The sequence below is a fragment of the Mastigoproctus giganteus genome, chromosome 5 (assembly GCF_048544385.1).
Source record: "Mastigoproctus giganteus isolate SK-2022 chromosome 5, ASM4854438v1, whole genome shotgun sequence".
NCBI lineage: Eukaryota > Metazoa > Arthropoda > Arachnida > Uropygi > Thelyphonidae > Mastigoproctus > Mastigoproctus giganteus.
Window position 1 is genome coordinate 207,761,866 of NC_143579.1, and position 15,041 is coordinate 207,776,906.

A 15,041-nucleotide genomic window follows, 5' to 3' on the forward strand; every position below is an offset into this window, starting at 1 on the left:
CGTAGTATATAGTGAGTCTCGCGCATGCTCCGTGACAATTCGCAGCACATAGACTAGTAGATATAGTCTCGCGCATGCTCCGTGACAATTCGCAGCACATAGACCAGCAGATATAGTCTCGCGCATGCTCAGTGAAGTCGGAACTTCTCCGTCAGATATGGACCAGCAGAAACGGAGAGTGTCGCGCATGCTCCGTGACAATTCCTAACACAGACGAGCAGATACAGCTGCAGTCGGAAGAAAGAGTAAGTGTTGCGCATGCTCAGTCAAGTCGGAACTGCCCGTCAGAATACGATTCACGACAGTTCCGAGCTGCGGTGACTGGATGGCTGACCGTGACTTACGACACTAAAGTGCAGTACCATTATTATAATAATAGAAAAACAAATACAGAAATAATTATAACAATAGTAAAAAAAGACTACTTAAAACAAAATTTCATGTTCAACGAATACTAGAACTCGAGACACAGAAGCAATCACGTAGTAGCAACTTTATTAGCGTTGGGCATGCGCATTATTACTCAGTGAGTTTTGATGGTCACAGATCGCCTCGTTAGTTTTATGTCCTGAAAGTGAGGGCGCTGGGAGTAATTGAGTCCACTCTGTATCTTACTTCTCTGTGTAGTAACATATACTACTCTGCCAGTTACCTAGTATCATACTACTCTGTGCCTAGTATAGTATATCTCGATTTGTTACTACTCGGTGGAGTATACAAAAGTTTCTTATAAGCGATTTGTTACTACTCGGTGTAGTATACAAAAGTTACTTATAAGCGATTTGTTACTACTCGGTGTAGTATACAAAAGTTACTTATAAGCGATTTGTTACTACTCGGTGTAGTATACAAAAGTTACTTATAAGGGATAAATCAGTAATATCTGTGTTTCGTTGAATACTGTAATTTTTTTTTTTCAAATTTGATGCATAAAGTTATTAATATTTCGCTGTTATCGTTACACAGTATGATACTTCAGAAGTAGTAACTGAAATATTCTGCTCTCAGTATTGTTTAGCAAGGATTACTAGCTACTGCGTCCTTTGAATAATCAAACGACTGACTGTACAAATAATTCAGTCTCAAATCTGTAGCTCTGATTTGCTGTAAAGAATAAAGTAATTGTATTCGTGATATTTTTTGAATACTTATTGCAGTCTGCATTTTAAGTGAATATGGCTTTTCAACCACCTAGTGCGTTACAAGGTGATTTTATTTTGGTTATAGTTTTTATTGTTGATAATGCTAGATGTTAGATTTATGCATAAGTTAAAAACGTACCAAAAAAAAAAAAAAATGTAGAATATGATAATTCATATAACTTCTGCCTGTTTTGATTTGCATTTAAGTTTTTGTGTTGAATTATTATATTATATATATATATATATTTTTTTTACAGTGATTGTGAAAACCATTCTGAAAGAATTTCTTAACTCATTAAATAAAATTGTTTAGGAAAAATCCCCATTCTGTGTGAATACAGAGAGTCCAAATGAGTGAGGTTTTACAGTAAAAGGGATAAAAAGAGAAGGTGGGGAGTATACTACAGATCATAAGATCACAAAGAAAACAATGAAAGCAACTTTAATACAAATGGAATGGACAAGCATATATGAACATCCTGAAATAAGGGATTTCAATCTGTTTTCTATTGACTGGAACAGTTGGGAGGGTGATAATAATATCATTAAACCTTATTTGTCATTTCTCAGATAACTGTAAGTGGTCCAGTTCATTTTGAAGCAACATAGCCAGGTTTTGGGTCAGTAACCACTCTCCTACATCAGACTTAAAGGTCCTTCTGTGATAACAGAACAACCTCATTAAAGACAATTATGTAGGGGACTTAACATCACATACAGCTGGGCTTGACCACATTTTTGAAAACAATATGGTTAGCTTCAGGCAGGCAGGTAGCTTTTGATAACCAAAAGTCTGCTTTCCCTTTGTCTCACCCTATATATTCGGCATACTTTGTATCATTATAATGAAATTCAGACTTAACAGGTCCTTCTGTGATCACAGAACAACCTTATTAAAGACAATTAAGTAGGGAATTTAACATCACACAGAGCTGGGCTTGACCACATTTTTGAAAACAATATGGTTAGCTTCAGATAACCAGCTTCAGGTAGCTTTTGATAACAACCATTAGTCTGCTTTCCCTTTGTCTCACTCAATATCTACGGCATACTTTGTATCATTATAATGAAATTCATTCCTTATCTGTGATGCCAACATGGGTCAGCTAGCTATTTGATATCCCTATTAGCCATTTCAAATTCACATGGCCAGAATCTCAAATTCATTCATTTTGTAGTAGTAGTAATAGTGGCATGTGATGCAAGAAAGCAAGTGTATTTTTGGCTGAAGCTTCTGCAGCATCAGCCAAAAAAAAAAATTCACACAATCATTCCCTCTAAATGTTTGTCCAGTTCCTCCTTAAATGGCGCCTCTGTAGCCAGGTGGGCAGGAGCAGCAGTGCGTAGCACATGCTTCTTGATTAGACTGGGGTTCGAGCCCGTGAGCCACCAAATATGGAGAATGCGGAAAGGTCAGGGAATGGCCACCGCATATTCCCGGAGCAATATGGCCTTAGTTGCTAATGCTCCTAAAAACCAAATAACAACAACCTCCTTAAATTTATTTAACCTATCAACTTCCACAACGACAGATGAAAGTCTGTTCCACCAATCAACTACCAAAACAAAAGGCAAATTTCCGCACATCTATTCTACATCTGTCTTTCCTTAATCTGAATTTATGCCCCCTTAGGTTTGTAATCTGAACAAGTGAAAGAATCCCATCAGAATTCAGCATGCTCAACCCATTCAAGGCCTTATATACCTCAATCAGCTCACCTCACAGGTGCCTAGTCTCCAGCCATTGCAATTTTCAGAACTTAAGCCTCTCTTGATAAGAGGATCCCTTCATTCCCCTCACCAATCTTGTTGCCTTTCTCTGTACACGCTCAAGCAAATCTACATCCTTCCTAAAATGTGGCCTCCAGACCTGTATGCAGTACTCAAAGCGTGGCCTGACCATTGCCTTATACAGAGGGACAATCACCTCCTTTTCCCTGCTAACAAAATTTCTATATATCATTGACAAAACCCCATGACCTGCCCTGGCAGCCTAACTACATTGCTCAGAAAACTTCATATCTGACTGCACAATTACTCTCAGGTCTTTTTAATTTTCTACCATCTTAAGTGTAGTACCACACAGTTGGTACATTTCTATCGGGTTACTTCTACCCATATGCAGTACTTTGCATTTGTCAAGGTTAAACTTCAGTTGCCACTTCTCAGCCCATCTGCCCAATTTTTCTAGATCCTGTTGCAGTAGCACACTGCCATTACTGTCATTAACGACCCTGCCAACCTTTGTATCATCTGCAAACTTCGACACTAAGCCTGATATATACCTTCATCAATGTCATTGATAAATATACAAAACAACAGTGGACCCAACACTGAACCCTGTGGAACTCCACTAATAACATTAGTCCACGAAGAGCAGCACCCATTGATTATCACCCTCTGTCTTCTCCCACTCAACCATCCTTTTATCCATTGTAGCAACTTACCCTTAATACCATTCTGCTCCAATTTGTACAGTAGTCTTCCATGTGCAACAGTGTCAAAAGCTTTCATGAAATCCAAGTATATGATATCAAAATTATTTTTTGAATCCAGTTCCTTTGTAACTACATCATAATAACCAATCAAATTTGTCAGACAAGGCTTTCCCTTAACAAACCCATGCTGTGTCTGAATTACTGCTGCAGTCTTGTCTAGATGATCTTGCAATGCATCTTTAACCAGTGACTCCATTATTTTACCTGGAACAGAAGGTAAACTAACTGGTCTGTAATTATTTGTGTCATATAACATTTCCAGCATTACTGTATGTATAGGTTAAATTTTCATATTTTATTACTGTTTACTACTTTGATACAACCCTCATACTAAACAAGTTTTATAGTTATTTAAGCAAGTCCTAATTGTAATATTCCTAAAAAACAATTTTACTAATTGTGATTACTATTTAAGAAATTCGAACTAGGACTCCTACCTGCCACCATTTAAGTAGGTTATGTTAGGTTAAAGCTTTGTGTGCATGTGTTATTCGTTTAATATTGTGTAATGTGACAAGGTAAATGAGTGTAATATGATTTTTTTTTTTTAATAGAAATTCAGAATAGGAAAATCTTAGAAGAACTAGAACAACAAAAGAAGCAGTTGATGTTAAAACAAGGGCAGCCAGCACTTGGGTAAGTGATGTTGGAAATTTATTTCCATTTCTTCCGAGAAATTCACTGCTTGTAAGTCGTTTTTAAACTGGTTGTAGTTGTAATGAAAAAATTTCTTACCAGTCAGCTGTTCAATTATCATGTAACTAAGAGAAATTCCTGAAGCCACGAAGAAAGTTAAAATAAAAAAAATTACTAACAAGTTGCAACCTTAAAACATAATGATTTGGTTGTGGTTAAGGCTTTCTACCAAAATTTGCATACTCACTATATATTTTCTGGAACATGGGTAAAATCAGTATTGGTTCTTGAGGCTGTCACAGACATTCTCTCAGGTATGCCAGGCTACGTTTGCTACCTGGAAGTTTAAAATGCTGATGGAACCATTTTGCTTAGTGGAGGCATGAAGTGGTGGACCCCATGTTTAGTCTCCAGAGCAAAGCTCTGGCAACCCTCCCATCTCTTTCATCATGCAGTGTGGTTGTTACCTTCTAAGGTTATGATGGATATCATGGCAAGATACAATCTTCCTTACATTTCAAGGTTACAGACAGACAGATCTACAATGGTGTTTGCGGGCCAGCCAATAGATAGTTCACCAGACTGAACCTATTGGTAACTCTCTAGGAGGCTTCCGGATCAGCTAAAGTATAATCACACTGCCTCTACTCTGCCAGATAGCAACTGGAGGGAATCTGAACAGTGTGTGTATGTGGGGGGCATTGTTGAGGTCACTTTATGTCAATTAGCTGGGTATGTTCTTGCCATACCCAAAATTTCATTACTTCATACAGCATGTCAGGCCACACCCCTGGCGCCTCCGTAGCCAGGTGGGAAGGAGCAGCAGTGCGTAGCACACGCTTCTTGATTAGACCGAGGTTCAAGCCCGTCACCACCAAATACGGAGGATGCGGAAAGATCAGGGAATGATCACCGCATATCCCGGAGCAATATGGCCTTAGTTGCTAATGCTCCTAAAAACCAAAATAACATAACAGGCCACACCTTGAGTACTGTGTACAGGTCTGGAGGCCTCATTTTAGGAAGGATGTAGAGTTGCTAGAACGAGTACAAAGAAAGGCAACAAGATTGGTGAGGGGAAGAAAGGGGTGCTCTTACCAAGAAAGGCTTAAGTTCTGCAACTTGCAGCGCCTGTAGAGTAGGCACCTGCGAGGTGATCTGATTGAGGTGTATAACTCCTTGAATGGGTTGAGCAAGCTGAATGCTGATGGGATTCTTCCTCTTGCTAAGATTAAGAACTTGAGGGGGCACAGATCGAAATTGAGGAAAGACAGTTGTAGAATAGATGTGCAGAAATTTGCCTTTAGCCAGTGGGTAGTTGTTTGGTGGAAGAGACTTTCATCTTTTGTTGTGGAAGTTGATAGCCTAAATAAATTTAAGGCTGAACTGGACAGGCATTTGGAACGAATGGAGGGATGAAATGGGATGGGTTTTTTTTTTTTTTTTTTTTTTTTTTTTGGCTGATGCTGCATAAGCTTGCTTTCTTGCATTGTATGTCTCTACTATGCTAATGTCTTCCCCACCTTTTCTTACTACTAAGCACATCATAATAGAACAAACTTATATGTAAATAAGATCTAACACTTCTCAAACACTTCCTCATTTATTTCACAAATATACATGGTCTCAGTTCTAATCTCAATGATGTCAGTTTCCACTTAAAGTCTGCCAAACCCCATGTACTTTTTTCTGACAGAATCACAGTTATCAGTTGATTGAACCACTGCTCATCTCAGTTGTCTGAATTATTAGATGTATGACTCCTTTCGCTTCAGTGGTGGTACTTGCATGTGTCCATTCTGATATTTCCTGTCAGAGACTTAGTAATTTAGTATCTCCTCATCTTGATCTTCTCTAGCTTAAAATCTCTCTACCACATCCTGCCAAAGACTTAGTAATTCAGAATCTGCTCTTCTTGATCTTATCTATCTTAAAATCTCTCTATCACATTATGTGATAGAGAGATTTTACCCCTAGAGAGAGAGAGAGATCCCAGGGGCTCACATCTGGTGAGTATGGGCTCTCTCTGTGATTCGGGAAATTTTTTTTGGCTGGTGCAGCATAAGCCTCAGGCTTCCTTGCACCATATAGCTAATATAAATAATAATAATAATGTCAAATTCATCTGTTGCCTTTATCGTTCTCCCTACTCCACTAAACACCTGGAACTCTTTAATGTCCTCTCTTTGAAACTTTACTTTCTCCAGTCCAACTTTCCTAACAGTGAGGTAATTTTCCTTGGTGATTTTAATGCTCACAACTCCAGCTGGCTTTCATTTTCTAGTCAGAGAGATCCAGCCAGCTGAGATGCTGAGACTTTTGCAATTACTAATGACCTTACACAGATTGTTCATTTACCTACCAGAATACCAGACTAACCATGCAGCCAACACGCTTGAGCTTTTTCTCACAAACAACCCTTCTAAGTACACAGTCAAGGTAAGTGGTCCTCTAGGCCCCTCAGATCACAACTTGATGATCTCTTCTCCAGTGGAGCCTTTCTCTTGTGGCCATTCTCTTGGTATTCTTGCATTCTTGGTATTACAAGAATGCAAAATAGGATGGTCTGCAAGATTTCTTTTCTTTGGTCTGATTGCTGTTTTGAATCTTCTGATGTAAACGTTTGCTCAGATCGTATCAGTGAAATTATTCTTGTAGGGATGAAATCCTTTATTCCACACTCCACCTTAAAATCTCATCGTTTACCTAAACCTTGGTTTTCCAATAAATGTGCTAAATCTGTTTAAGATAATGTTGTATATCACAATTGGCTTGTATCCAAATCTCCAAGTTCATTTTCTGCCTACACCAAAACTCGCAACACTTGTAAAGCAGTTATGTCCAAACTTGATTTCGAACAGGCTAAGAGTAGAAAACTCTCTTTGTGCCCAAATGGTAGTCAAGCATTCTGGTCTCTTGCCAAAGCTGTTGGCTGCATCTTTTGCCCATCTCTATCAAAACCACTTGGTTCTTTGCCACTTCAGCCAAGAATAAAGCTGACCTGCCAGAATCCTACTTTTCTTTCAACTCATGCATTGATGATCTTGGTAAACCACCTCCTACCATTCCCAGTACACTCCATTCCATGCCTTCTGTAATCTTCCGTCAAAAGGATGTCAGAAGGATTTTGAACAATCTTGATGCTAAGAAAGCTCCAGGCCCCTGATGGTATTTCTCCACTTGTTCTCAAAACCTGTGCTCCTCAGCTTACTCCTGTTCTATGTTGCCTATTTTCTCTTTCTTATTCCAAACGTGTTTTCCCTTCTGCTTGGAAATTGCTGATATCCAACCAGTTCCTAAAAAGGGTGACAAATCCCCCCCCATCCAATTAACATCCCCATTGCACTTATTTCTACTCTTTCTAAAATAATGGAGAAATCAGTTAACCACCAACTCTTAAACTATCTAGAAACCTTCCATCTGATCAATGATCACCAGTATGGATTCCGTCAGTGTTGATCCACTGGTGATATTCTGGTTTGTGTTATATATCTGTGGAAAAGTTTGGTGAAACTCAAGCGGTTACGCTTGACCATTCGAAGGTTTTTGATCTTGTTTGGCATAAAGGTCTTTTAAATAAGCTTCCATCTTATAGTTTGCCAACTGTCTTTTGTAATTGGTTATCCAGTTTTCTCTTGGACCACTCACTGCGGGTGATGGCTCTCTGTCTTCTAATTTCTCCACTAATGCTGGTGTTCCCCGAGGTTGAGTTCTTTCTCCCACGTTTCCATTGACCAGAAATCCTATCCATATTTCTGCTGATGATAGCACATTGCATTCGACCTTTCAGTTTGAGAATGTTTGCCCTGCGCAAACAGCTTCAACTTCTCAATTGTCTGCTACCAATTCCTTAAATGCTGATCTCCAGTGGGGCAAAGATAACTTAATTGATTTTAATCCTTCTAAAACTCAGTCTTTTCTTATCTCGCAAAAAAAGGATTCTTCTGCTCCTATTCTTATCTTCGATGACACTTTTGATTTCTAGGCAAGATCATATATCTTTATTGGGGATTACCCTAACTTCTAATCTCTTTGATAAGCACATTACAAATATTGCTTCCTCTGCATCTAAAAAACTGGGTTTTCTTCTTTGCCCTCAGCATTACTTTTCTTCCAAACAGCTGTTTACTCTGTACAAATTGCAAATCCACCCTACCATCGAATATTGTTCCCACATTTGGGGCAGTGCCCTAAAACCTCTCAGGCATCTAGATTCTATTCAAAAGAGGGCAGTTGGCTAATTAATGACTCATTTCTAACAGTCTCTTCACTCTCTGTCTGGTAGGCATTCTGTTTCAGCTGCATGCCTTTTGTGTTGTGACTTCCATGGGCACTGTTCTTCTGAGTTGGCTTCTGTAATTCCCACTCTCGTTTCCAAAGCAGTTCAAACGTGTGCCACAACCAGTCAACATCTTTTTACTGTCCAACTTCGAACTCACAGAACCAACTCTTCTTCCGCATTATTTCAACCTCTGTTTTCTGAAAGAAGCTTCCTTCATACGTATTTCCTGAAAATTACAATCTACAGAAATTCAAATCTTTTATCAACAAGTATTTTTTTTTCATCTTCTCAACCTTCAGCTCATGTATGGTACTAAGTACTATAGGTTCTAATACCTCATGTTTGGGATTATCAAGGGAAAAAAAAAAAAAAAATATATATATATATATAAATTGAAAAATTAACTAATTGTGATAAAAGGAAAATTAACATCATTGCTGCAATAATGCATAATCCACCACATGCTGCTTATAATAATTTGAATAAAAATAAATAAAACAAATGCCAGTAGCATGGCAAATCAGTAGAGTGAAAATAAAATAAACCATACATAACCAAATGAAATGGGAGTGATCAAGTAAAGGATATTGCAGACTGAAACGTTCCTAAAATAATTTTGTATAATATATATATATATATACGTATAGGAAGTCTTTGGTGTATAATTATGATAGTGTAAAATAGATGGAATAAAATATAATTAAATAGGCCTATAAAGGCTGATAATATGCATATATCCTTGAATTAGAGCTTGCTCTAGTTATTACAAAATAAAAATTGAAAGGAATATTTTTTTAAAACTAAAAATTTTAATCTCACTGTGAATATAAAAGATAATAAAAAAAATATATGTGAAATCCATTAAAAGTTTTAAAACACTATGAAAAACTACTATAGCTTTCAACTACCCATATAGTCTCTCCCAATGACAATAAGACTACCTTTTCTGGTATGCTGTTAAGCCCAGATGACAGTATCACTAAAAAAAATAAATACTAAACTCTCAGTGTTTCTGAAACTTGGCAGATGTAAATTCTGATCTGCCATTTGTGGTTGTATGCTAATGAAGGGAGAGATATATGTTGTCTTCTCAAATTAGTGGCACACGAGAGAGAGGAAAGATAAATTTGGTATGTTTAACTACATTTTACGATCTGTAATTTTTATTATTATTGAGAAAAATTATATGGGTAGTTAGAAGTTATAGCAGTGTTAAAAGTGTTTTAAGATTAAAGTTTTTAACAGATTTATCATATACAAGGTTTAATCAAAAAGTTCAGTGAAAGTGGCAAACCTTAATTTTATTCAGTGATTAATGTTTATTTTCTTCATATTATAATCTCCTCCTCTTCAACCACACACACACACGCACACACACATTTCTGTTTTGCCTGTCACTGATCAAAACGTTTTTGGAGGCCGCCTTTTGTAAATTTTTTAGGTAGTCCATCGTGTATTGACTCATCATTTTCCTTTCATGTCCTGCTCTCTTTTTTTTTTTTTTTTTATGAAAAAATTTTAGGATAGCTAAAAGTTGCATCTTATTCACCAAATTGAGTGAATAAGATGGATGCAGTACAGTAGGAATGTTTGTGCATTGTCATAGTGAAGGAGCCAACTGTTTCACCATTTTTTGGGTCATTTAAACTGGATTGCATCTAGTGGAAAGTGGAAAGCTTCATTAACATTGACACCCCTCAGAATGAATTCTGATAACACCCTCCATTAGGACATTCTTGTGATTTTGGATTCCGCATCTTTTTTTGGCCTTGGGGACAACATTGTTTTCCATTGAGGACTTTGAACTTTGATCTCTGTGTCATATCCATACATCCAAACCTCATGACCTGTTATAATTTTTGTTAAAAATGCAGGATCCAACACATCTTGCTGAAACAGCTAAGATGAAATGAGGACTCTATTGCTGTCTTTGATCTTGAGTCTGAATGTGTGGAATAAACTTGGCACTCAATTGCCTCATGCCCAAATCCTTAGTCAGAATGGCTTTGAACAAACTAAAAAGACTAGTTTTATTGCAGGCTAGTTTATATCTACCATAGGCTTCTGTATCACCTGATAATTTATATGCATCCCACGCATTTTTCTTCTCTACCACAAGTCTCATCAGTTCATCTGACATCCATCTAAGTCTAAGCTTCGAACAGTATTTCTTAGTTGGTATGAAAATCCTAGCAGCTTCTACAGTTAGTTCCCTGAATGCTTCACTATTTAGAATTTGCTTTTGGCAACATCACCAGGTGGTCCCACTGTACAGAATTTAAAAACTGTGAGACCACTGTAGTCACCCTTATAAAAGCAAAAGCCCTTCCCTTTGCCTTTGACAGTAATTATGTCTTTAAGTAAATCCCACATCAGCATACTGTGAGCACTGCCACCCAGAGGATCTTTTACTTGCATGTTCTTTATTCATGAAGAATCACTGCTGTTAATCAGATCAAGAATACTGCTTCCTCTTGTTTGAATCTCTAACGTGCTGCTAAGAAAACAGTCATTCAATAAATCCACAAGCCTTGCTAGTGTGTGAGTGACTAAATTTCAGTCAACATCTGGAAAGTTAAAATCTCCCATTATAAGATATTCTGATTAACTGGCCCACTCTGTTTCTCTGTATAGTTGTTTGTTATGCTCATCACAATCATTAGCCTATAACCGTTGCCACCATAATAATAATGCCTGATCACTGCGTGTTTGATGTCATCATAAGAAGTACATAGAGCTATATCACTGCACAGAATTGAGAAAAGCAAAGTTGAATGTAAACCTACTTTATTTTCTGTGCATAATGGGAAGATAATATATGTTGCAAGGGACAATATAAAAAAATAAATGAATAAATAAAAAATATCAGTTTTGATACTTAAGTGTGATAATTTTTGTTAATCATAACATTCTGAAAAAATGAAGACACCGCATTTTATAGTTAACTATTTTATTATATTTTGAATGTTTTAACATGTAATTTGTAATCCATCTAATGTATGCATTTATTCTTTAAATCTAATAATTTGATTACTATAATTGAATAGAAATGATTTTACTTTTAAATTTAGCTCATTTTCAATGTTTGAAGTTTACGTTTATGTGTTGCTTTTAATACATCATTTTTCTTTTTACAATAATTGTTGAGAAAAATATTGATAATGGTATTAATTAGAAAATTTTAAATTATTTCTCTGAAATACTTTTTCTGTTAATTTAAATATTATCGCTTACAATTGCTACAACATTATAACCAATTTTCTTCAAGCCCACAATATATTTTTTCAAAACTGAATGTAATCATTCTGCAGTAATTTTTTTCATGGATAAAATATAAATAACATCTTTGTAATTTGACAATAAGCTTTGAATCATAAATACATATGCACTTGTAGCTGCATCAGTACTATCAAAAGAATTTCCTAGTGTGTTTCCGCCTTTGTAATCAATATAGAGTTTCAGATGAATTTCATCGATCATTAAACTAATTTTGCATTCTGAAGAATTTAAAATAGCCAATTTCTGTTTAGCAGCATACATCAGAAAATGATTCTCTTGCCGGTCATCTGGAATTTTTGGATTTAAAGAAGAGCAGAGCCTACGAATAGTACTTGGATGAGGAAGAAGTAGGAATGCAGAATGCTGTAGAAATTTGTAGGCATGTGGAGATATCAAAAACACCAAAGACGAAAAAATTAATACTTTGGTGGAATATCTGTATGCATTCTTTTCACAGTGTAACAAATGTAATTGTTCGCATATGAATTTAAACACTGATGCTCTCTTGCTATTAATGTTTCCCACAATTGAATTCAATAAACTACAAGCAGCATTTAAAACAAAAGAAATATTATTAACATCACTTCTGTTGGCAATTGCTGGTATCTGTTCTAAGATATCAGTAATCTGATTGAAACTGTTCACCTTCATAGGAAGTTCCATTGACTTTGACTTTCCTAAATTATGAATTTCAGTGCACTGTACAAATGCTGATAACATCAAATCTTCACTAATTATGACTGAATAGGCAATGGAAGGCACTGGCTGAAATATTAAATATAAAAACACAATACAGTTATTTTTTGAAATAACTTGCCAACATTCAAGTGCTGTGTGTCTATTCAGGCACTCTGCTAGTTGTGGGACGAGCTTTTTCATAATCATGTTTACTCTTAATACTATTTTCCCAGGGTCTTCTCAAAGTTTTTTTTTTCATCTAATCTTTGCTTCTTCTTTTCGGGACTGTCTGTAAATGCCTGTGATGACAAATAGCTTGGACAGTTCGGAAAATGTGATGGAACAGCTCCGTGAATTAATTTTGGATGATTGAAATCTATGGCGATTCTCTTTTTTTCCCTATCAAATTTAGATACCCGTCTAACTATCTGGGATTGCTTGAAATGAATCTCACATACCTGTAACAATATGAAATATATAAATAAAATGTTATGCTCTCTTCCGAATTTTACTTTACTTGTTATTAGCATTTCAGAGGCTTAGACAATTGTTATTAGCTATTACAACTAAGGATACCTCAGTCCACGTACACAGGCCTATAGTTTATCAAAGGTTGCATATAATTACATTTTGTGTACTAAAACTTTCAATAAATAAAATTAATATTACGTATCGTACAAATATTGAGATTTTTTGATTTCTTAAACAAGCACGCACGCACTTTTCTTCAGTGTATCCAATACATGAAAGGAATATTTTATATATAAATGAAACCACAAAAGCCGAAATTCTGACAAAAATTTACTTCTGTATTCTGAGAAGAATATATGTTTCATATTCTTATATATTATCATTTCGTTATTGTTAAAATACTCCTATTTAAGATAACTGCTATTAACATACACAACTTATTTTAGCAAACTTTGAATGTTCAGATGGCACAAAGTCTTTCCTTGGTATAGCTTTCAACCATTTGTAATTGTTAAAACAGTATCCTTCAACGGAAATCCAAAGATGTGTACTTTCAGACAACCTTTATAATTTCCACAGTATCCAGGAACACAACATTTTCCAGGCATTATTAAAAATTTCAAAGCACTTTTATAAGATGAAATAGCACAAGGCACAGCCACACTGAAACAGCAATGCTAGTAATGAACAAAGGCAACGAAGGGGCTTAAGCTCTATCTACTAGAATTACTGTAGTTCTTGACCCTTACCTCTCAGCCCACTTAGAAACAATGGATTAACCCACTGATGATTTATTGATAAGGCATTATTGTTTCAGTGGCGACGTTATAACACACTCCTACTCTCACTTTTTTTCTCCAGTACTTATATCCCTACAATGTCTGCATTTGAATGACTTAATACTTCAAATTCTTCCACCCCTTTTATTTAAGTGTATCCCATCCCTGGGAGAGAAAAAAAAGTCTCTTCTATTAACAAGAACAAACCTTGCTGAGAAAAATTCAACCCCATAAGCCTTGCACAATTTCTCCAGTGCCAAATTGATTGGCAAGGCTCTCAACGTATACTGCCTACTATTATGTCTGGGCAGAATTGCAGACACTTTCAAATTTAATTCTAACTCACGACTTTTTCCCAACATTGCCCTGTACTCGTTCATCAAATCCTCAGATCTACTCTTACTATCATTAGTGCCATTGTGCACAGCAGTATCACCTTTTGTGAACTTAAAAGATATCTGCTCTACAATGTCATCTACTTTCTAGTATTACCTATTGTTATCTGGAAATGTTCCATTTTACAATATACAACTAGCTTATGATTGCAATTTCTTGAAATAAAATTCTTCAGAATAAATATTAAAATTTATAAATTGTAAAATCTAAATAATAATAACACTTAGTCCACTTTTAATATCAAAGTCAAAAATTTCAGCCCAAATATGACAAAAAAGGCCTAGACAACAAATAGCCTAATCTAAAAATAAGTGAGATAGACTCCAGTGCCTTCTAAATGAAATACCCTGCATCTTGAAGGGCATTATAAAAATTATAGTTATAAATCAAGGCTTATCACTGGAAAAAGAATTTATGGGTAAAATAAATTAGCCACTAAACATTATATCTTGTTTGTAGTGTAATTTACTTCTTCAGCAGAATGTCAGAAATTCTGTGATCAATAATTTCTCATATATCTAATTTGGTAAGTCATATAATTTTGAAAAACCAACTATATTCAAAGATATTTCAAAATATATTGTGACAGATATTAAGAGTTTACTATGATTATAATAGTATTGTGCTTACTATTGTTTAGTATTCTTTTAATAAAGTTGACATTAACAGCATCAGCTTTACTGTTACTCAGCATTGTGCCAGGTTCTGTGATCAATTTGTCAGGTATGTTTCTTAAGTAACAATGTATCTCATAACTTTAGTCTGTCTGTACACATAAAAATCAGTTTCACTCTATATGAATAGATTTAGAGAATTTGATAGAGTGCAACAGTATCAAAAGCTTTCCTGAAATCCAAGTATATGATATCAAAATTATTTT

General features: G+C 35.7%; 1 protein-coding gene across 2 annotated transcripts in view; it reads left to right on the forward strand.

Annotated features, from left to right (window-relative positions):
- The first annotated feature begins 915 nt into the window (after positions 1 to 915).
- Positions 916 to 15,041, forward strand: part of LOC150086041 (SOSS complex subunit C homolog) — a 33,937-nt gene continuing 19,811 nt past the window's right edge. For both annotated transcript variants that reach the window (XM_090373670.1, XM_090373671.1), the window contains exons 1-2: positions 916 to 1,206; positions 4,195 to 4,276. In XM_090373670.1, coding sequence (XP_090229796.1) covers positions 1,176 to 1,206; positions 4,195 to 4,276 — 113 coding nt within the window. In that variant the 5' untranslated portion in view covers positions 916 to 1,175. The remainder of the gene's footprint in view (positions 1,207 to 4,194; positions 4,277 to 15,041) is intronic.